General features: G+C 43.2%; 1 protein-coding gene across 4 annotated transcripts in view; it reads right to left on the reverse strand.

The window, feature by feature from the left end:
- The window catches only part of KDM1A (lysine demethylase 1A), a 180,090-nt gene that overhangs the window by 155,812 nt on the left and 2,003 nt on the right, over positions 1–22,275 (reverse strand). For 2 of the 4 annotated variants that reach the window (XM_048825890.2, XM_048825889.2), the window contains exons 2-3: positions 10,541–10,706; positions 2,696–2,755 (exon numbers count right to left, since the gene is read on the reverse strand). In XM_048825890.2, the coding sequence (XP_048681847.1) occupies positions 2,696–2,755; positions 10,541–10,706 (226 nt within the window). Of the gene's footprint in view, positions 1–2,695; positions 2,756–10,540; positions 10,707–12,181; positions 12,266–22,275 lie in introns of those variants that run through there. The other 2 variants (XM_048825893.2, XM_048825892.2) reach the window with 2 other exon arrangements.

A 22,275-nucleotide genomic window follows, 5' to 3' on the forward strand; every position in this document is an offset into this window, starting at 1 on the left:
TTATCCTCTTTATGAAGGTCTGGTGAAACTGTTCTGAGCATTTTTATACCATAAAGACGAAGACCAATTTGAAGGAACTTAAAGAAAACTATTAAGGGGCTGAAGAGAGTGATTTATGAGGAAAGATTAATAGAGCTAACTATGAATAGCTTGACTGCATGACAACCAAGAGTGAAGACAACCGACTAATCATTGGCAGGATCTAAACACCACAGAGGCATATAACTGTGGCACGTGGACCCAGGAGATTATTTAGTAATATAAACTGAAAATAAAAACTGGAAAAACTAGGTTGAATATCAAGTAAGGTTTCCTGACAGCAGTATCTATTAGGCTATTGAAAAAAGTCGCCTACTGTAGAGGGTAAAAGATCAATTCTTTGGGTAAGGTAATAAGTGTTCACTAGCCCTGAGGATGGGCTACTCTATAGTTACTTTCCATCCGTCTATAAATCTGAGATTCACTGTGCAAGTATGTGTGTATAGTAAAAGTACCCTATATATACTGTCAAGTGAACCAACCTGAAGCTATTCATCACCCCCTGCACTACCTTTAGCAGAACTGACTACCAGAGATTAAGTGCCCATAACACCAAGTAACAGTGAGGGGGAAAAAAAAAAGTCTTAAAACATGGCTCTTAGAGACAAACTAAACAAATGTCAAACATGCTGTCTAGACTGTTTTAAGAGTTTTTACTGGAAACAAAGGGACTAACCAGAGACTTTCTGAAAGAACACACCACGAAGCATGTTGTCCAAACAACTAATGCAAAACTCCCAATAAAACCTTTGGAAAGAATCTAGATACATAAACCAAATCCCCTTTCCACTGAATATGGCACCGTCAGCAGAGTTTGTGTTTCACCAGTTTTAAGAGACAAAGCTCCTGCAGCTATAAAGAACCTTAAAAAGAAAACCTTCAGCTCCTACAAAAGGATTTAAAGGGATGGACCAAGCAGGGGTTTATTTTCCCTAAGGCCGTGTTCACAGCTCAAGAGACTATAGGCTTTAAATTAAAAGGTCACAGAAACAAGCTGCCTTTGAATTAGCTTTCACGATTAAAGGCTGAGCAGAAATCTTTACTTTTATCTTGTTTGTGAACGAAGACGGATACTGAGGAAACAGACCTGGAGATCAGAATGGAATAGGTGTAAAATATAATCCACAGACACCAGCAAAATATTTTAATATGGCCCACCAGCCAGAAGAGCTCATTTAAAACCGAACACCCTTCTAGTGGATTGCTTGCAATTGAGCAGGCTAAATTTAGATCACCTTGAGGTAGGTTAAACTATTCCCCCTCTACTCTTACATGAGCCATGCTTTATGAAAAATCTCAACAAGGAATGGTAGAGTCTCATCCTGGAGGATTCACACATTTATCTGACAGTTTTTCTGTGCCTTTCTTTATGATTAAGGTGGTTCACCACCACAGATTCTCCTCTACTCCTCTCTCTTAAAAACACACGCAGATTTACTACTTCCTGACTGCAGTACCAACCATTAATGAATATTTAACCCAACATGCATTTTGGTACTCTCCTTCCTCACAGGACACATCCCAAAAGGATTTTGTTGCCCATTGCTCCATCAAAAAAACCCAAAGAAACAAAAAACAAACAAAAAAAACCCACACCACACACCTTACTGGGACATTTTCAGATGAAAAACTCCTTCAGTACTCAAAGCAACACATTCTACTCTCTTGACAATTTCCAGAAATTAGTAATCATTCATTCATTCATTCATCCATCCATCCAAGTGGGTAAACCACGCTCCCAGAAACAGTTTGATACTGATGTAACATGTATAATTTGCAAACACGCAGTGTTAAAAAGTCCAGGGCAAAAAAAGCACTGTGTCCCCTCTAAGTCTGAAATATTTAAAAAGGGATCTCTATATGTGCTGATACCAAGGTCCAAAACATAACCAGGCTCCTTCATTTAGAATGGTGAGAATGAACCCCAGAGATATCTTGAATTTTGTATTTGCTTCGAAGAGGTTTACTTCTTCACAGTCTAGAATGGATCTTATAACTCCTTTGATTAAAACTCCATGCCTCACTCCTCAGGTGGCACAGGCATATACTGGCATGGTTTGAGGAAGATGAATATTTTGGTAGCATTCTGAAAGTACTTAAAAAATAAAGAAAGCAATTGGTGGGGATTACAAGCTAAATGCATACCCCTTATATTGATACTTAGGATCAAATGTTGGCTCTAATTCATGAGCCAGTCTATTAAAACATGGACTAACCTACCCCATAGGTAAGTCTTCTGTGCCAAATGCTGGGAAATTGCTCATGAACTCAATCCTTTCAAAAACATATGGGCTTCAAGTGTATTAGAAAAGGGCCTAGCCCACTGAAGCCTGAAGCTCAGTACCATTCTAATGGGTAAAAGCTGGCTAAGCAGGAAGTACCCTTTCCCATGTTTGGTCTCCTCTGAACATGGAGAGGAGTGGAGGGATGAGAGATCGGCCTGAGGGATTTCAGTGTAGTTTTACTTTCCATTTACTTAGTCACTATAGCCTTCAATTGCAATTAGAAGAGATTCCTCCCTTTCTCAAAGAGGAGTAAATGTCTCCTATACCTCTTGCTAAGGTCTGAACACCCACACCCATGCGCACTTGCAAGCATCAATCCCTCATTTGGCGGCTCTTGCTATTAAGTGGCAAGCATCAAACGCCACCCTCACCTGATGCTTGGCCGTCTCCATACCCTCCAGAATTGTCGTCTTGAAGTCCTCCTGCTTGCCCTGTGGAAGGAAAGAGGAGAACTCAGGGACCTTACTCCATAAGTTAAAATCATATTTGGACATAAAGGCCTGGCAGTTGGCGATTTAAGTATTAAACTTCACCAACTAACTAAACACATTTTCTGAGAATTCCATCTTCTGGAATACAGGTCCAGGGCACCAAACTTCGTAGTGTTCTAAAGTTTTATCCTTATTATTGGAACTCTTTAAATCACTCTTGTGGGAAAGGTAGAAGCACACAGTATGTAGCATTCCTGGTGGCTAAATACTTATGATCAGCCTTATTAATAGCTGGGAATGGAATAATAAGATTACACTTCTTATTACCAATTTGAAGATTGGTTGGATGGGTACACTGAGAGCCTACGGGTCTAAAGCTGCAAGAATTTGATAATCTTGCCCTAGATATACCTGCACTCTCCAACTGAAATGGGATAGAGTGAATCATTCTGAAAAGCATCTATTATTTTCAAGAGAGCCTCTTCCTTCTCGTCCATAAACCTTTCCTTGAAGCACAAACCATCCAAGGTTCAGCCCAAAAATATCTGGTTCAATGCCCTTGGTTCACCTACAATCCATTAGAACACTAAAACAACCCTAGAAGCAGTGTGTGTCAATACTGTTGACCCACAGAGAACTGATGTGGACATCTACACACCCAGGTATGCTGTAAGGTATTAAGTACTTTGAACTTTTACTATATCCAGAGCTAGACACGTAAGGAAATGCAAAGCACCAAGCAGAAAGATTTGAAGAAGCCCCAAAATTACCTCAGCTTACATAAAAGTCCTGGATAGCAGTCCTGAATAAAAATACTAACTGGAAACTGAGTAATTTTAGGAACAGGGATAAGTGTGGCTGTGATCCCTATGGGAGCAAGCCTTTATAAGCCCCCTTCTCATGCATCACTAACAACCTCTATGGGAGGAACTACCTCAGTTTTGCTCACAGAACATGCACTTCTATGATTGGATGGTTCTGTCTATACATCTTCTCAGCTTTAATGAAAAGGAAGTAGTGGAATGATTTGAAGATATCCAAGCACCATTTGGTAGTCTAAACTTATTTCGAGGCTCCTTCAAACCAGAATGCTTCACAGTAATGTCCCAACACCCAGCAGAGTTCCTAAAGAACAAATCTTCTATGCTCAATGGAAGAGACTTCTAGGGCTCACAGTGGCTAATGGGACAGTAGCCTCTCTCAGATCACAATGGCTCAAAGCGACATCCTCAAGTGTATCACACAGTTATGGCCCCCGAGGTACAGAGAACACTGGTTAAGATTACTTGTTTGGGTTGGGGGATCCTTTTGTAGCAGTTGGGATACCGTCTGAAGCTCTTAGGGAGAGTCTCTGACATCCTAACTCAACATACAAATTTGAAAATTTACCTTCCGCTCCAAATCTCACCATACCATTTTTATCAGGGGTTAATCAGATATTTGCATGCTTTCTGAACTCCACTGCACCCCAAGTCTACACATAAAATGAAAATAGACAATAGGAAACAGACAAGAAGGGAAATCTGAACAATACAACTACAATACAGCCCCACAGAAGTTGCTACCCACACTGAGAGCTTTAGGGCACTCCAGTTCCAATGTGATCAAGAGTCAGTCTCCTAGGAGGAGTGTTAGTTAACTACACATTTTCAATGGGAGATGCTGGTCCACCTGTAATGGCCCATAGCAGGTGCTGCACATACATTTTCACTCATCTGAAGTAGAGGACTAAGATTTCCTTGCTTACTAGTTAACCAAATGGCTATTGTTGGGGAAAAATCTGCTGACAATTTTTATACCCACTACTGATTTTTTAGAGCACTTGAGCTAAAAGTTATTTGAATGAATAATGAATGAGCACTCAGAGGTCCCAATCAGAACGGGGTGGGGGGGAGAAGGGGGGGCTATTGTGCTCAGAGCTCCATCACCATATAGTAAGAGAATGCCTCTAAACCAAAGTTTATTTGCATATCAAGTCACACACTCATGCCGTATGTACACTAGGAAACAGATCTCTTGCTTTCACTAGTCTCTCTGAACTAGTGCTGACAACAAGAGTAGATAGCACAAAGATGTTCTCAGTACTATTACAGAATGTGTGATGCGTTGTATTTACACTTACAACAGTCAAATGTTTTCAATACCAGTTCAGAGATACCCACTACTGACTTGTACTGTTAGCAGCAAGTCATTTTCTGAGCACAAATGAGGTTTAGAGTTACCGGAACACAGCACAGGTTTTAAAATATATTTTTGAGAACACGGAGGTAGATGTACTGTATATCAGAGAAATGTCTAATCTTCCACAGGGGGAAGGTCATGCTCCTGCTGCCTTTTCCAGAGCAGCAACAAACTGAAACTGACCCAATCTTTGTCAATATCACATGGTTCCAGCTGAACAAACTTATGTGCAGAGGAGAAAATTCAGCAGCCTCTGCCTCTAGAGGTGAGTGGGGAGGGGGGTAAAGAGGAGTGTTCTCAAAAGCAGCCAAGGAGAAAGAGGTAGGTAGAAGAATCCATTTTACTTTGCTCTCATTCATACAAGAGAAACAATAGCAAAGGGTAGCAAAAGGTACCAGTCACCAATACTATTCAAATAAAGGCAGTGGGAAAGTAGCATAGGAGGCCTAAAATTTCATGCTCAGTTGAAAAGAAAAGGAAAGAAAAGGAAAGAAAGGAGACAAATCAGATGAGACAAAGAGCACAGAGCTGCCATTGTGGGGAAGCGACAGTACATTACTATGGAGCAAATTCAATCTTGTTCTCCCTTGGCAAGTAGCAGCTATAAACATTACTGATCACAAACTAAAAAGGCTGACAGAGGACTAGACAAATGGGGTAGGAGTGGGGAGAGAAGCCACAGGAAATGGGGCAAAAAAATGAAACTCCAAGTTGATGAAAGCAGAGAGGAAAAACCCAAAGGAGGGGAGGGGGAAAGAGAAAGAGAAAGAAGGTTGCTTAATTTAAAGGAGTATAGTGGTATCCAAGAACTCAGATATAATTTAACAGACATAATTAGATTGGTAACAGAAAAACCTGTAAAACCTCCCTCTACTCTTTTCAACTGTGCTGGTTCCCCTACCTTGTAGAAAAGGGGAATTAAGCTTCTAATACAATATTTTTAAAGTTACTTTAATTATTAAATACCCCTCTGACAGCTGTTTTATAATACTGAGGGCCTTTTTCATTAAAGCTTGCAATTCCAGAATGCTTTACTGGTCCAGCTATGTCAGAACATCTGAAAATTGTCCCCATACAGCACACCCATCACATCCTAAACAAGGCCCAGAGCTTTGCTACCTTCTAAACTGTGTTACCACAGGGTGGAGGACATTGTTAATTGTCTTTACTTTGCTGTTCCAAGAGATAGTAAACAAATAGCTAGGTTGCAAAATGGTTTTCATTGTTAAATGAAAAGCTAATAATAAGGTTGCAAAATTTACAATTTGTTAAGAAATGCAAAATGTTCTTACAGTAAGATCAACTTGTCCACTTCGTACCTATTTTACTTCCTAGTCCTCTTTTCTTGCTTACATATATCCATTAAAATTTGTTTATAATACTAAGTATAATAAAACACAGGTCATGCAATGCAGCCAAGTTAACAGTGATGCAGAAACTAGATTCTGCATTTTCTGATTTTTTAATTTTAGCTGTGCAATGCTAATCTACCATTACTGTACTTTCCGCATTTAATTTCTTATAAGCTTTTATTCCTAACATAATATTCCTAATTAAGCTTTAAATTTCATGCTGAGGTGAATGGGAGGAGACATGTTACCACAATGAGTAAATCTACATTGGCAAAAGCTATCAATGGAACGTGGAACAGAGTTCCTGAGTTTGCTGCTAGTATTGTTTCGATGAAGAGTTTTCAGCAAGACTACACTCACAGCAGAGCAGCAAACGTTTTCATTTTTTATGTTTGCTGTACCCTAGCAACTAAAAAGACAGACTAACATGCTCACCAAAATGCATATTTAGGCATATTTTACGAATATAAGAGCGAAAAAGGCTAGAAATTGGCTATGGGAAGAAGCTCTTCTAGTTACAGTCTTTTTTTCACAAGTTCAGCATGTGTCAATGTTTTTTGCATGTTCCAAGGGCAGCTAATACAACAAAGATAGGACAAAACAGCCTGGAATATAGCACATTCAAGATAAAGTAACTCCTCACTTAAAGTCCTCCGGATTAACATTGTTTTGTTGCTGATCAATTAGAGAACATGCTCATTTAAAGTTGAGCAATGCTCTCTTACAACACTGTTTGGCAACCACCTGCTTTGTCCACTACTTACAAAAAGAGCAAGACTTTAGAGCTGCTAGTGGGGGCTTGGAACCAGGGTGGACCAGCAGCCCCCCCATCAGCTCCCTGCTCCCTTAAGTTTCCTGTGTGGAAGCCGCCCAAGCAGGCTATCAATTGCCGGGCAGTTCAGCTGTCTCTCCTGCCCTCTGCCTTGGAGCTGCTCCCGGAAGACTCCTGCTCTTCCTGCTCGCCATGCGGGGGAGTGCGGGGAAGGGGTGCTAATGTCAGGGTGTCCCACTCCCCCTGCTCCTGTACCCCCATCTCCACAGAGCAGGGGGGACACAACAGGGCTCAGGATGGAGGGAGTTTGCTGGCAGCACCTGTTGTCTCAATTTGCTGATCTACTTAAAAATGCAGGTCAGCAATGCGAGTGTGTCTCTCACACACTGCATGTCTGTCTCTCTCTGCCATGCTGTCTCCCCTCCCTCCATTTGTGCTGCCTTGTAGAGTGGGAGGCTACATTAACAACAATGTATTAACCCTTAAGGGCTCAGCCAAGTGCAAATTCACCATTTAGCAGCAAGGCATTCCGAGGGAAATATTCCACCCTCTGACTTTTACCACCTCAACCAAGCTTCACAATCATCATTGCTGTGTACAGTATTAAATTGTTTATTTAAAATTTATTGTGTGTGTTATATAAATAAATAAAATAAATAAATAAAAGTCTTCTATTTGGTGAAAATTTTTTCCCTGGAACCTAACTTCTCCCCCACACCCCCGTTTACATTAATTCTTATGGGGAAATTGGATTTGCTTAACATTGTTTCACTTAAAGTAGCATTTTTCAGGAACATAACTACAACATTAAGGAGTTACTGTACATCTAACATTTCAGCTATACTATACACTACTGACAACAACACTTAGCTTCAGATGGAAGCAGCCAGCTTTTCACTGCGGCACATAGCTACATGTACACGTGTAGCTATGTGCTGCAGTGAAAAGCTGTCTGCTTCCATCTGAAGCTACATGGGTCAGTGAAAGGCTCTGGCAACAGGGAGGCATCAGGGAAAGGCTACAGCAGCAGCTAAAAATAACAGCGTGGACACGGAGGCATGGCTTGGGTAAATAGAAAGCAAGTAGGGCAGGGTACCTACTTGCACTCTTACCCACACCCTTTAGTCTCTCTTTATTCACGTAAGCCACGCCTCACTGGCTACACTACTAGCATACCTGTGCTGGGGGGGCACGGGGGGAGGACTATGCAGGTATGTACTCTACCTGAAGCCAAAAGAAACATGCAGTGTAGACATTTATCTGTACATAGGTGTATGTCAAACTGCCAATTCTCAACAATTTTCTTGCTCCTGTGATATACTACACTGGGAGTGCTGTTTTGGGTGTGCACAGAACTGTTCCCAAGGGTCATGCTTAAACATACATAGTGAATTAGTGGCATCTTAAAAGCAAATGTGAAATGTATTAATTTTGTACTGAAAATGATGGTTACAGCCATGCAATGTATTCTAACAAGCATTTACTCAGCAGACTTGCTTAATTGCACATATTAAAATGACACTTTTGGCAGAGATTGGCAATAATGAAGTAAAAGACAAGATGGGTGAGGGAATATCTTTATTGGAGAAGAGCTCTGTGTGTGCTCAATAGCTCATCTTTCTCACTAACAGAAATTGGTCCAATAAAAAGGTACTACCCTCACCCAACGTCTCTCTAATAACCTGGGATCAACACAGCTACAGCATCACTGTATACATAAAAATCTTTATCATTTTAACTTAGAATCAGAAGATTAGGGTTGGAAGAGACCCCAGGAGATCATCTAGTCCAACCCCCTGCTCACAGCAGGACCAACCCCAACTAAATCACTAAACTAAACTTTTTCACTCCTACAAAAATTCTTTTCCCCCGACGTATTATGTTCCAGGACTGGGGCACATTCCTATTGCCTGAGCAGACTGAGATTTCAGGGTTCAGGTTCTACTTAGCATCACCCAGGTCACACACAATTAAAAGTTTAACATTTACTGAAGCTTTAGGTGATATTCCTCATCAAACTACTGTCAAGTTGAAAAGGTCCATCCGCAACCTCAATGGTTTGCAAGCTCAGTTGAGATCCTCTGTGAGAAGCAGATTAGGAGCAGCATGGGAGGAAGATCAAGAATTCTCTATATCAACAGATAACTGACAAGACTGCAAGTGTTACACAGGCAATGACTGAAATGTAAAACCAAAAGCCACTACACATTTAAAGCCTCTCTCCTGAAGGCGGAATTTAGGAAAAAATGCCTTAATTCATAAAGGGAGATATAGCAATACATGGGCAAATATTTTTTTGGGTAAACCTGGAGGCACAGAGCATGTACTGAGCAGCACTCGTACTCTTAACTACCAGTAAATGCCTTATAGATGCTTTCTTCTGAGAAGCTAGGATTGACACAGGGCACAGAAAACAGCCACACAATTTCATAAATATAAAGTCTAAGCGCACTTACACTCCCGTTCCCTTTTCTAAAGGGGATTTTTCACCTTTACCAAAAGGCAGGGAAGAAAGCAGTAAGGTTTATGCAAACATTATTTGTCCAGAAATATAAAAATACAAGCCTACAGATTTGCAGTTTAAAGCATGAAGGGACCATTATCATCATCTAGTCCAGGTGTTCTGAAACTTCACTGCACAGTGACTCCCTTCTGACAACAAAAATTACATGACTCCAGGAGGGGGGACCGAAGCCTGAGCCTGCCTGACTCCTGCCACCCTGGGCGGGAGAGGCTGGGCCCAAGCCTCACTGCCCCGGCAGGAAGTCCAAAGCCAAAGCCTGAGCCTCACTGCCTTGGGGGAGAGAGAGAAAGAGACCAGAGCCGAAGCCCAAAGGTTTCAGCCTCAGGTAGGGGGGGCCTGTAACCTGAGCCCCGCCACCCAGATCTGAAGCCTTCAGTCCCAGGCTGTGGGGCTCACGCTTCAGCTTAAGCCCTGGGCAGTAGGGTTCAGGCCTGGGCCCCAGCAAGTCTAACACCAGCCCTGGCGACCCCATTAAAACTGGGTCGCGACCCACTTTGGGGTCTCGAACAACAGTTTGAGGATCGCTGAACTAGTCTGCTCTCCTGCATAGCACACACCACAGAATTCACCCAATAATTCCTGGCATCTTTTTCCATAGAAGACAAACAGAATGAATATTTGCATATGAGCAGATGTGCCAGCCTAGGAGACAGCAGCTGTTTATCTAGACAAGCATTCAAAGACAGAAAATCTAGTGCTAAAGATCCGTCTCAGTTTGCAGTCTCATCATGCGCATTGCCATCTTCTAGTCTTGTATCAATCTGCTCTGATGAATTTGTCTAGCTTCTTTTCACAAACAGACCAGCAAAGAAAGTTTCACAGGACAGACATCCTTTTCCTTCCTACTAGATCTAAACTGAACCCAGTGGTCATGATGCTATATCTGAATGACCACAAGTTTCTGCAACTGAAACAGTGCAAGTGCTACCCTTTAGGAGAGCTGGTTCACCACTCACCAGATGGCTCTTCTGGCTCGCTCTCATTCTCTTCTTCTGGAGGGGCCGGTGGTGGCGGTGGTGGTAGCTTTTTCTCTTTCTCAGCTTTAGCATTTCTCTCCTCCTCAGAGTAATATTCATCTTCAGAGAGGTTTGCAAGACTCTCATCCATCTCCCTGTACTCCACCTGCAAACAGCACAATCACAGGGTAATCAATGCCCAACAAGACAATGGGTTTTACTACTAAACCAGGCATTGGAAACGATGTTAAGAAACCACCCATAAAAATTCAGTTTAAAGTGGTGATCCTCTTAGTCTTAGATACTGCAAGATGACAGTTTTGCGATAAAAATTTGCCAGCTTATGAGAGAGTTTAGAACAGGACCACAGCAAAAGGACTAAAAGGTCTCATACCTGCTCCTACAGAATTGTGAATCCTTGAGAAAACCTCCTGGAAAGCTCCCAGAATGCCCACTAGAGAACATGGGATATTACCTGTTAACTCTTCTTTGAAAAAGGACTCCAAACAGGAATCCCTCTATTAGGGCTGATGTTTTAGCACTACACAGGGTAAAAACACTCTCAAAGCTTTTGATCCTCAGACAGAAGTAACTGAATGCAAGTTCCATCACACACATTCCAACTACCAGTATCTCAGATCCCCTAACCCAAAAAGTTTCCTTGGAGCATGAAGCAATGGCTAGATCAAATGAAGATTTTCTGAAGAAAAACCATAAGGTTTTTTTTTAGATAAAAACCACTTAGTGAAAACAGACCTCCTCACAAAAAACAGAAGGCACAAATTAAGATGAACAAGAGAAAACTGTATGAAATGACATTCAAGAATTTAAACTTTTTTTAAAGACAGGAGACTAGGAAGCTTCACTTAGAGAAATGCCTGGCAGAAAACTGTGTCAATGAACACAACACAAGAGCGGATTTTAAGGGCTCTTTGAACATCAAGTTGAGAATAGGACCTCACTGGCATGGATATGCATGCATGTGAAGGAATGCTGGCAGTGCTGGCAGGAGGATTAGCTCACTAAAGACAGAACTCACACACCTTTGAGCTCAGATAACTCTTGCATCTCTCTTGTAAAGCTCAGAAAAAGATAGGAAGGAATTTAGGATACAACTGCAGCATCACTTCATCCCTATAAAACTTGGTATAAGATGGTCAGTCACTATAAGTAGCTCACTCTGTGAGCTGTAGTCAGTCAGCAAGGAAATTACCTTCCACATAAGAAACTAATGCTCACAGACACTGAGTGACTCAAAAGGAGCTTTGTCGAGACCATGAATACCACAACACAGGGAGCTTTCAGGTGTGTCAGATTCACTCATGCTTGACAAAGTCCAATAGAGATCTTACCATATCTTCTTTGGACTCCTGAAAAGTCAAAATTGCTGCTAGATGAACAAGAAGGATATTTGTCAATAAGCTAGACTTGGAAAAATGAAGATTATGGCTACAAAGGAAGCATTTAGGGGCTATTTACACCTTTTACAAGCCTTTTGCAAGCCTTTTACATTCACAAAATTGGAAGTCCTTCTGGCAGATTCCTTTAAAGCTAAGATAATTTCCAAGGTGCTAAAATAGTGTCATTCATAAAAACATTAACACAAAAGTTAAAAGAAGTTAGAATGGGCTACGCTCTTACCAGCGGAGAAAGGCAGTTTAAAATGTAGAGATTTGGCTTTTCAGGTTGACACTTGCTCAGAAACATCATGCCTCTTGGGTCTCTACTGTTCTAGAATCCACGCTGTCTGGATCCAGCCCTGGCCCCTAACAGCAACAGAGGGTTCCACCACTTAGTCACAGGACTCCAATCGAAACTCACCAACTTCTCACTGGACTATAGCTAGTTCCCCCGGGCCACTTCCTACCATAACTTTTGGAGCTGTAGTTGAGGCATCGTCAGGGTCTCTGGGCTTCTTGGCACACATGGTTCCCAGTGACTCTGATCCCTCTCTGGCGTCCAGTGGCACTTGGGCATCAGTCTGAGTCTCTGCAGCTCCGGCTTCCAGCTGCTCTGGGGCTGGAGCCAGCAAGGAGCATCCTCCCTCCCCAAAGGTCAGCCCAGAGTGAGCTCGGCTGCTCCCTTTTATACTAGTGTTGCACCTGGAGTATGCCCAGTATGTGGAGGCATGTCTTCCTCAGCCCACAGTGAAGAGTTAACCCTTCCCCGTCCAGTGCATAGTGAGTTCACACTGTAACACACTCTCCCCTTTAAGAAACTGGGGGCTCTTCCTCTCCCCCTACCCCACCTATCCTGGGGGGGGGGGGGGGGGGAAGAATTAAAAATCAGCATTGGCATGCACATTCCCGAGGCGATGTAGTACCTGAAAGTCATATGGCTGCAGGGCAAGATACCACTACATGATCCACAGGTTGGTGTCCTTCATGCTATTTAACCAGCGTTGGGGCACATGGGCAGTGACCAATCGGAATGTATTTCCTAACAGATAATATTACAGAGTGTCTATGGACCATTTAACGGCCAAGGCCTCCTTCTCAATAGTTGAACAGTGGACTTGCGACTTAGGTACAGCCCAAGGTGTTCTTCCCTGGCAACTTCTGCGACAATACAGCCCCAAGGCCCACTTCTGAAGCATCGATCTCTAAAATGAAGGATTTCCAGAAATCTGACAAGAGGACAGGTCTTGATACACCCAGTTCTTTCAACGTCCAAATGGCTGTGTCACACTCAGCGGACCATTGAATGCCCTGGGGTTGAGAGTTTCTAGTTAAATCCGTTGTGGGGCTGCCAAGATCGCAAGTCTGGGACAAAACAACAATATCTGATATGGGAAAAGAATTGCCGCACCTGCTTCTTCATTGTAAGGATGAGCCAATCTCACAGGGTCTGTACCTTGTCGACCAGGGAGCTGCAGTTGTCCCCTCCCCATGGTCTATCCCCAGTACGTCACCTGCTCTGTCCAAGGTTGCACTTTGAGGGGTTTGCTGTGAGTCCGGTGTCCTTAATAGCTTGGAGCACACTAGATAGGCGTTGGAGATGGTCTTCCCAACAGATACTGTACATGACAATGTCATCAATGTAGGCAGCAGCGTACTACACATGGGACTGTAAGTCGGTCCATGAGCAGCTGGAAGGTGGCTGCGGCTCCAGGCAGTCCAAACGGCATAGTTATAAATTGGTACAAGCCAAAGGGTGTCGGAAAGGCCGTCTTAGGGTGAGAGTTCAGCATCAGGGGAACTTGCCAATATTCCTTTGTTAGATCCAAAGTCGACAGGAACTGCTGTAAATGCTGTTACTGTGAGTTCAGAAGAAGGTGACCCCATAAAAATTCTGCCAATGCTATGTATGGGAGTAGTAATGGAAAATTCCTAGAGTGAACGGTTTTGTTCAATATCTTCATAAATGATCTGGAGGATGGTGTAGATTGCACTCTCAGCAAATTTGCGGATGATACTAAACTGGGAGGAGTGGTAGATATGCTGGAGGGGAGGGATAGGATACAGAAGGACCTAGACAAATTGGAGGATTGGGCCAAAAGAAATCTGATGAGATTCAACAAGGACAAATGCAGAGTCCTGCACTTAGGACGAAAGAATCCAATGCACCGCTACAGACTAGGGGCCAAATGGCTAGGCAGCAGTTCTGCGGAAAAGGACCTAGGGGTGACAGTGGACGAGAAACTGGATATAAGTCAGCAGTGTGCCCTTGTTGCCAAGAAGGCCAATGGCATTTTGGGATGTATAAGTAGGGGCATAGCGAGCAGATCGAGGGACGTGATCGTTCCCCTCTATTCGACATTGATGAGGCCTCATCTGGAGTACTGTGTCCAGTTTTGGGCCCCACACTACAAGAAGGATGTGGAAAAATTGGAAAGAGTCCAGCGGAGGGCAACAAAAATGATTAGGGGACTGGAACACATGACCTATGAGGAGAGGCTGAGGGAGCTGGGATTGTTTAGTCTGCAGAAGAGAAGAATGAGGGGGGATTTGATAGCTGCTTTCAAGTATCTGAAAGGGGGTTCCAAAGAGGATGGCTCTAGACTGTTCTCAATGGTAGCAGATGACAGAACGAGGAGTAATGGTCTCAAGTTGCAGTGGGGGAGGTTTAGATTGGATATTAGGAAAAACTTTTTCACTAGGAGGGTGGTGAAACACTGGAATGCGTTACCTAGGGAGGTGGTAGAATCTCCTTCCTTAGAGGTTTTTAAGGTCAGGCTTGACAAAGCCCTGGCTGGGATGATTTAACTGGGAATTGGTCCTGCTTCGAGCAGGGGGTTGGACTAGATGACCTTCTGGGGTCCCTTCCAACCCTGATATTCTATGATTCTATGTGTACAAATCAATGGTAAAAGCTGTTTAGGGAAAATTACAGCTTCTAACATCACTTTAGTTAAGGCAGAGCTTGTCAAAATGTGATTATAATCCTCTGTGAGTTTACTGTAAATGTGTCTTTAGCCAGAATCCACCTTGAATGAAATGGTACTAAACATGAAGTTATAGCTGGTGTATGGAAGTTATTGCCTACAGATCTTTTGAGTAATATCATCCCCAAAGCTTTGTTCAGTCAAGTTAATATCATGAACCAGTCACAAGAAAGGAAAGATCCTGACCCTGTCTATATTAGGGGCAATGACTTGCCCATGGAGGATTTCTCCAAATGTTTGTCTGAGGAAGATAGCTCTTTGTCTGTCAAGAAAAGCAGTTTATATGTGAATGAAGTTTCTGAATGTCTGAGTGAATCTGGAATTAGATGAAGCACAGAGATAACTCATGGATCAGGAAATGTTTCTCTAGAGCAGATTAAAGTTGATGGTCAGGTTAAAGCCCTACTTGAGGGAGAAAAGGGTAGATTCTTGATGCGTGATGGATTGTTGGCAAGTAAAGCTTGTGAAAGTAAGCCTGAACAAGGTAAAAGTAATTTGCTTAAGGTAGCTCAATAGAATGAGCCATTATCTGTGGAGAATTGCAGTTTTTCAGTTGGGAGTGGCAACTTGCCTGTTAAGGAACCTGTCCCACTTTCCAAGTATATGTCTGAAATCAGCCATGGGTGCTGGGACAAAGGAAAGGATATCTCCAGTTGTTTGTCTGTTAAGAACAGCAGTGCGTCTGCTGCAAAAGTGTCTCTCTCTAGCTATTTGTCTCTGAAGCAGACAGAAGAAGCCTGTCAACCTATGATGGTTAAACTTTATCAGTTGTATCAGAATTGATTCCGGGTTTAAGTGAAACCCAGAAAGAGTCTTATTGCTCAGGAAAATGTTCCTTTGGAGCAAGTCCTAGCTGAAGAGGAGAAGAGCACAATTTCTAGGAAAGATGGACTGTTGCTTAAAGAAGCTCCTAAGGAGAAGAACCCACATAGTAGTTTTTGCAAGCAGCTTGCTGTAACTGAGGGATGTGGAAGTGAATTGAGGCAGATCAGGGTCGATTTCTGCCTGTAGTAGGCAACAGTTTATTTGTTGAGAGATTTGATTCAGTTCTTAATAGCCAGAATTTTTCTGTTGAAAATGGATCCACCGACTTTGGTTTAGAAAGACCCAGTGTGAATATTTCAGAGAAGGTGTCAGATGGAATGAAAATTGTCAGGGAATTTGAACAGCCCTATGACAACCAAGTGGCTGTGCTTGACCAGCTTGTTGGGGAGACAATATTGTGGGAACATGAATGTCTCCATACTGATTCTTTGAGTAAACAGTCAGTCTCAGGTTCAGCGGAAAGACTGGGTAGCTGAATCTGCAGAGCAGAACAGCTGTGCAGTTAATCTCTCAAGAATACAGGGGATGGCAGGCAAACACATCTGCAAACACTTTGGATATGTCTTGTAGTCTCAACATCTAATTCCATGTGGAAGCAGAGGTCGGTAATGAAAGAACAAAAGAACTTTAAGTCTAACATGCTAGTGAAAATGGACGGCATCTCTTTAAGACAGAATCCAGCCTTGGAATTGGTAATGGTTAAAAATCTGAAAACTAGTAAACAAGCTAATGTCTGTGTTGATGTAAATTATCTGGATGATACGGGGGGAGAAAGATTGACCCATAGCTGTTAGCAGGGAGGACGCACCTAACCAGCCAATGGATTTTGTTAAGCAAGAAAACTCAGAATTTGACCCTCCAGGACAGGGAAGAAAGGAAAAACTTTATCCTGCTAATGGAAGCCATGGGTTAATCCTAAAATGCCAAAACCCCAATGGTATTAAGCCAAAGGCATGCCATGACAAAAATGTTTGTAAATAAATGTACACTTGATAGATTTGATGTTAATATTCATGTTAATTTTAACTCATGACTAATTTGTTGCTGATACCAAAAACTGTAAAAATGTACAACGTGCATGATCTTTAACAAAAAAAAACCTTGAACATGTTAAGAGTGATTCACAAGAACACACTATGTTAAAAGATCTTGTGATACTGATATTTCAAAGTTAATGCCTGTAACCAGTCTTGGAACTTTTCACAGCAGAAAAGACATTACCCACCTAATATGCGTTGCGAAAGGGGAAAACGGAGACAAACCACCACATTGCTTTCATGGCTAAATGCAAAGATACCTACACTATAGAGAACACTAATATCTACACTGACAATGTTAATTGGATTCTAAACACTTGTCAAAGCTTCTATGGATAAATTAGTTATTTTCATTTGCTCTTGGCAAGATCACATGACACATACAGGAATTATGCTGCAAGAACAGATCCAATTCACTATTGGTTTAACCAAGTTTTATCTTGGGTTTGTAAAGAAATTCAATATTGTTACTTCCAAAATCAACCTGACAAAGAAGCCTGTTTTAATCAAACATGATTTTGATGAACCATTTCTGTTATACACTCATACTTCTAATATTGAATTAGAATCTGTAGTAATACAGAACCAAGAATGGGAAGTTCCAATGATGTATTCAGCAGTGTCTGGGGAACCCCTTCCTATATCAATTTTCTGTTGGAGGTGTGACATTATCTGATTAAATTATGACCACATGGATCATGGTTGCTACCGCTGTTATATAATTGCAACAAATATTGTACGAAGTATGTCAAGTAAGGTGTCTATGGAAAGGTTACAATTCGCTGAATATGATTATGCTATTTGTATGCACGTGTCATTTTTGTGTCTGAAGTTATGAATATTAACTATGTACCTGTATTTCAAATGTTTGCTCATGTGGTAGCACCCACAAGATATTTAGCCAGCACATTGTGAAGGAACTATTCAAGTTGAATGGCCCAAAGAACACAACTCACAATGGACCATGGGAGACGCCTATCTACACTTAATGGACTTTCCTGTGAACGTTCTAAGGTATGGGTGATGACTTCTACTATGAGATGGTTGAGTTCAGGATCCTGACAAAAGGAAGAAAGGAAAGCAGCAAAATACGGACCCTGGACTTCAGAAAAGCACACTCTGACTCTCTCAGGGAACTGACGGGCAGGATACCTTGGGAGACTAATATGAGGGGGAAAGGAGTCCAGGAGAGCTGGCTGTATTTTAAAGACGCCTTATTGAGGGAGCAGGAACAAACCATCCCGATGTGCAGAAAGAATAGCAAATATGGCTTGCGGCCAGCTTGGCTTAACAGAGAAATCTTCGGTGAGCTTAAAACACAAAAGGGAAGCTTACAAGGAGTGGAACATTGGACAAATGACCAGAAAGGGGTATAAAAAGATTGCTCAGGCATGCAGGAGTGAAATCAGGAAGGCCAAATCACACTTGGGAGTTGCAGCTAGCAAGAGATCTTAAGAGTAACAAGAAGAGTTTCTAAAGGTATGTTAGCAACAAGAAGGTGGTCAAGGAAAGTATGGACCCCTTACTGAATGGGGGAGGCAACCTAGTGACAGAGGATGTGGAAAAAGCTAATGTACTCAATGGTTTTTTTGCCTCTGTCTTCACAAACAAGGTCAGCTCCCAGACTACTGCACTGGGCAGCACAAAATGGGGAGGAGGTGACCAGCCCTCTGTGGAGAAAGAAGTGGTTCAGGACTATTTAGAAAAGCTGGATGAGAACAAGTCCATGGGGAGCACAAGTCCACGCACTACATCCAAGGGTGCTAAAGGAGTTGGTGGGTGTGATTGCAGAGCCATTGGCCATTATCTCTGAAAATTCATGGTGATCGGGGGAGGTCCTGGATGACTGGAAAAAGGCTAACGTAGTGCTCATCTTTAAAAAAAGGGAAGGAGGAGGATCTGGGGAACTACAAGCCAGTCAGCCTCACCTCAGTCCCTGGAAAAATCATGGAGCAGGTCCTCAAGGAATCAATTTTGAAGCACTTAGAGAAGAGGAAAGTGATCAGGAACAGTCAGCATGAATTCACCAGGAGCAAGTCATGCCTGACTAACCTAATGCCTTCTATGATGAGATAACTGGCTCTGTGGATGAGGGGAAAGCAGAGAATGTGTTATTCCTTGACTTTAGCTAAGTTTTTGATACCGTCTCCCACAGTATCCTTGCCAGCAAGTTAAAGAAGTATGGGCTGGATGAATGGACTATAAGGTGGATAGAAAGCTGGCTAGATCATCAGGCTCAACAGGTAGGCAATGGCTCCATGTCTAGTTGGCAGCCAGTATCAAGCGGAGAGTCCCAAGGGTCGGTCCTGGGGCCAGTTTTGTTCAATATCTTCATTAAAGATCTGGAAGATGGTGTGGATTGTACCCTCAGCAAGTTTGCAGATGACACTAAACTTGGAGGAGTGGTAGATACTCTGAAGGGTAGAGACAGGATATAGAGGGACCCAGATAAATTAGAGGATTGGGCCAAAAGAAATCTGATGAGGTTCAACAAGGACAAGTGCAGAGTCCTGCACTTAGGATGGAAGAATTCCATGCACTGCTATAGGCTGGGGACCGACTGGCTAAGTGGCAGTTCTACAGAAAAGGACCTGGGGATTACAGTGGTTGAGAAGCGGGATGAGAGTCAATAGCAATCCCTTGTTGCCAAGAAGGCTAACAGAATATCGGACAGCATCAGTAGGAGCATTGCCAGCAGAACGAGGGAAGTGATCATTCCTCTCTATTCGGCACTGGTGAGGCCACATCTGGAATATTGAGTCCAGTTTTGGGCTCCCCCCCACTACAGAAAGGATGTGGACAAATTGGAGAGAGTCCAGCAGAGGGCAACAAAAATTATTAGGGGGCTGGGGCACATGACTTACGAGGAGAGGCTGAGGGAACTAGACTTATTTCGTCTGCAGAAGAGAAGTGTTGGGGAGGATTTGATAGCTGCCTTCAACTACCTGAAGGGAGGTTCCAAAGAGGATAGAGCTGGGCTGTTCTCAGTGGTGACAGATGACAGAACAAGGAGCAATGGTCTCAAGTTGCAGTGAAGGAGGTCTACGTTGGATATTAGGAAAAACTATTTCACTAGGAGAGTGGTGAAGCACTGGAATGGGTTCCCTAGGGAGATGGTGGAATCTCCTTGGTTAGAGGTTTTTAAGGCCCAGCTTGACAGAGCCCTGGCTTGGATGATTTAGTTGGAGTTGGTCCTGCTTTGAGCAGAGGGTTGGACTAGATCTCCTGAGGTCTCTTCCATCCTTACTCTTCTATGATTCTGTGACTAAGCAAAACACGCATAGACACGTGACTTTCTCATGTGACTCCAAACTCCATCTCAGTACCTGTAATTTTCCACAAACTAGAACAATGGGTTTCCCTTCACTTGGCAGAAGCTATAAAATGCCCTGGAAACATCTCCATTTTGCCCCTTTCCTGCTCTGGACTATGAACTTGTACTAATGGGAGCACAGAGCATTCTAACCAAGGGACTGAGGACCTTCCAATGATTTGGAAGCAACCAGAGACTTGTCTAAGCCAGCAGTTTATTCCATCACTGCTACAAGCCTGATCTGAGAACTTTGCATTTATTGTATGTATTTGATTCCTTTAACCAATTTTAACTCTCACCTTTCATTTTATAAATAAACCTTTAGATATTCGATACTAAAGGATTGACAACAGCATGATTATTGGGTAAGATCTGAATTGTATACTGACTTGGGTACATGGCTGGTCCTTTGGGATCAGAAGAACCCTTTTGTTTGATTAAATTGGTTTTAAACAACCACTCATCATTAAGTCTAGTGTCTGGGTTTGAATCCAGAACTGGAATACCTAAGGAGGCTGCACTTTTGACTTCTTGTTAGTCAGGGTGGTGAGACAGAAGTTTAGTTTTGTTGCTGGTTTGGTATGTCTCATGGAAGAATAACCACCAGTTATGGAGTGTGTCTGCCCTTTTTCCCCAGCACCTTGTCCTGAATTTGGTATTCTCAGTTGTGACCCACAGAGGCACGGTGACACCGGGTGAAAACCTTCATGAGTTCCGCCACAAATTTAAGGGCGGTGGTGGATCGCAAGAGGACAGTCTCGGGAGACTGGGCTGCATAGTCCATGATAACCAGGATGTTATGATGACCACTCGTGCGCTTCTCAAGGCGGCCTACTATATCTAGCCCTATATGCTCGAAGGGCATCCCATCCACGGGCAGCGGAACAATGGGGGCTTTTGGCACTCCCTTCACTCCAGTACCCTGACATACTGGGCATGATTTACAGTAATCTCATACCTTCCCCGATGGATGCTTGGCCAGAAGAACCTCCTTGCCACCCTCTGGAGGGATTTTTCCCTTCCCAGGTGTCTGGCCCAGGGCACCAAATGGGCAAGAGGCCCCAGCATAACCTCCAGAGATCTAACAGCTGTCAGAGCACTTTATGAATCTGGGATTGTTCCACCACATGATAGAGAAGGTCCTGCCATACCCTGAAGTGGGGTCCCTACGGTGTCCGGAGAGTGTCTTCCTCTTCCTGGCCCCTATGGCCTGCTCCAAGGCTCAGCTAAGGGTTGGATGCTCAGCCTGGATGTCGTCCACATTTGCACCTGCCTGAGAGGATAATACAGCTGTTGTTTCCCCATGGGGGAAGGCCCTTCCCCTGGGTTGTCGCCCTGGTTGTATCTGAGGAGACCACTCAGTGTTCTTTTGTCAGTTTCCCCTGTTGGCGAGTAACAGGCGCAGTCCTATAAAAAGTCCCAGAACCACAGACAGTCTCATCCCAGGATAACCTGCAGAGCCACACTATGGTGAGTGGTCTCCAAGGCCACCCAGGCAGTGAGCTAAGAGTGCACATCTTCACAAACGCACTGTAGGTGTATTTGGAATCCATTTGGTTTGGGAGCTGGGACCAGCTCCCTACGGACGAGGGTTTGATTACACCTCGTGTCAAACAGAGCCACTGTGGGTGTTCCTCGGGGGGAGGAGAACGGCAGCCGGAGTAGGGGGACTTGGGCCCACCCCGCTCCACCAGGTCCCAGTCCAGGGCCCTAAGACTGGTAAAGAGTTCTGCCAATAAGCAACCGGTGTGGCTGGCCCAGGGGCTGCTCCAGCCTTGCCATCAGCCACACTAGCCACCACAGAAGTTACGTAGGTCAGAGAAAGTCACGGAATAAGTGACAAACACGGAGCCCTAAACGTGATTAAAGAAACTATTCTTATTCCTGTTATTTATGTAGCTGTATCTACACTTAAGGAATTTAAAAAAAAAAAAACTCCCACTGATCCTATCACTGGTTCAGATGCTGAACCAGCAGTAGCCCTAGTGTAAAACACCACTAGCGGAGACTCATCTGCAGTTTTTACTACTGTGATGGAAGTCAACACTGGTGCAGCCTCTAACACAAGGACTGGTAGCATAGGTTCGCATATGAAAGCGAACTACACTTGCACAGTTCCAACGGTTTCCGAGCGGCCTTCCGACTTTCATCCACTAGAGACAGAGCACAGGTATCA

This window comes from Caretta caretta, chromosome 19 (assembly GCF_965140235.1).
Source record: "Caretta caretta isolate rCarCar2 chromosome 19, rCarCar1.hap1, whole genome shotgun sequence".
In the NCBI taxonomy this organism is placed as follows: domain Eukaryota; kingdom Metazoa; phylum Chordata; order Testudines; family Cheloniidae; genus Caretta; species Caretta caretta.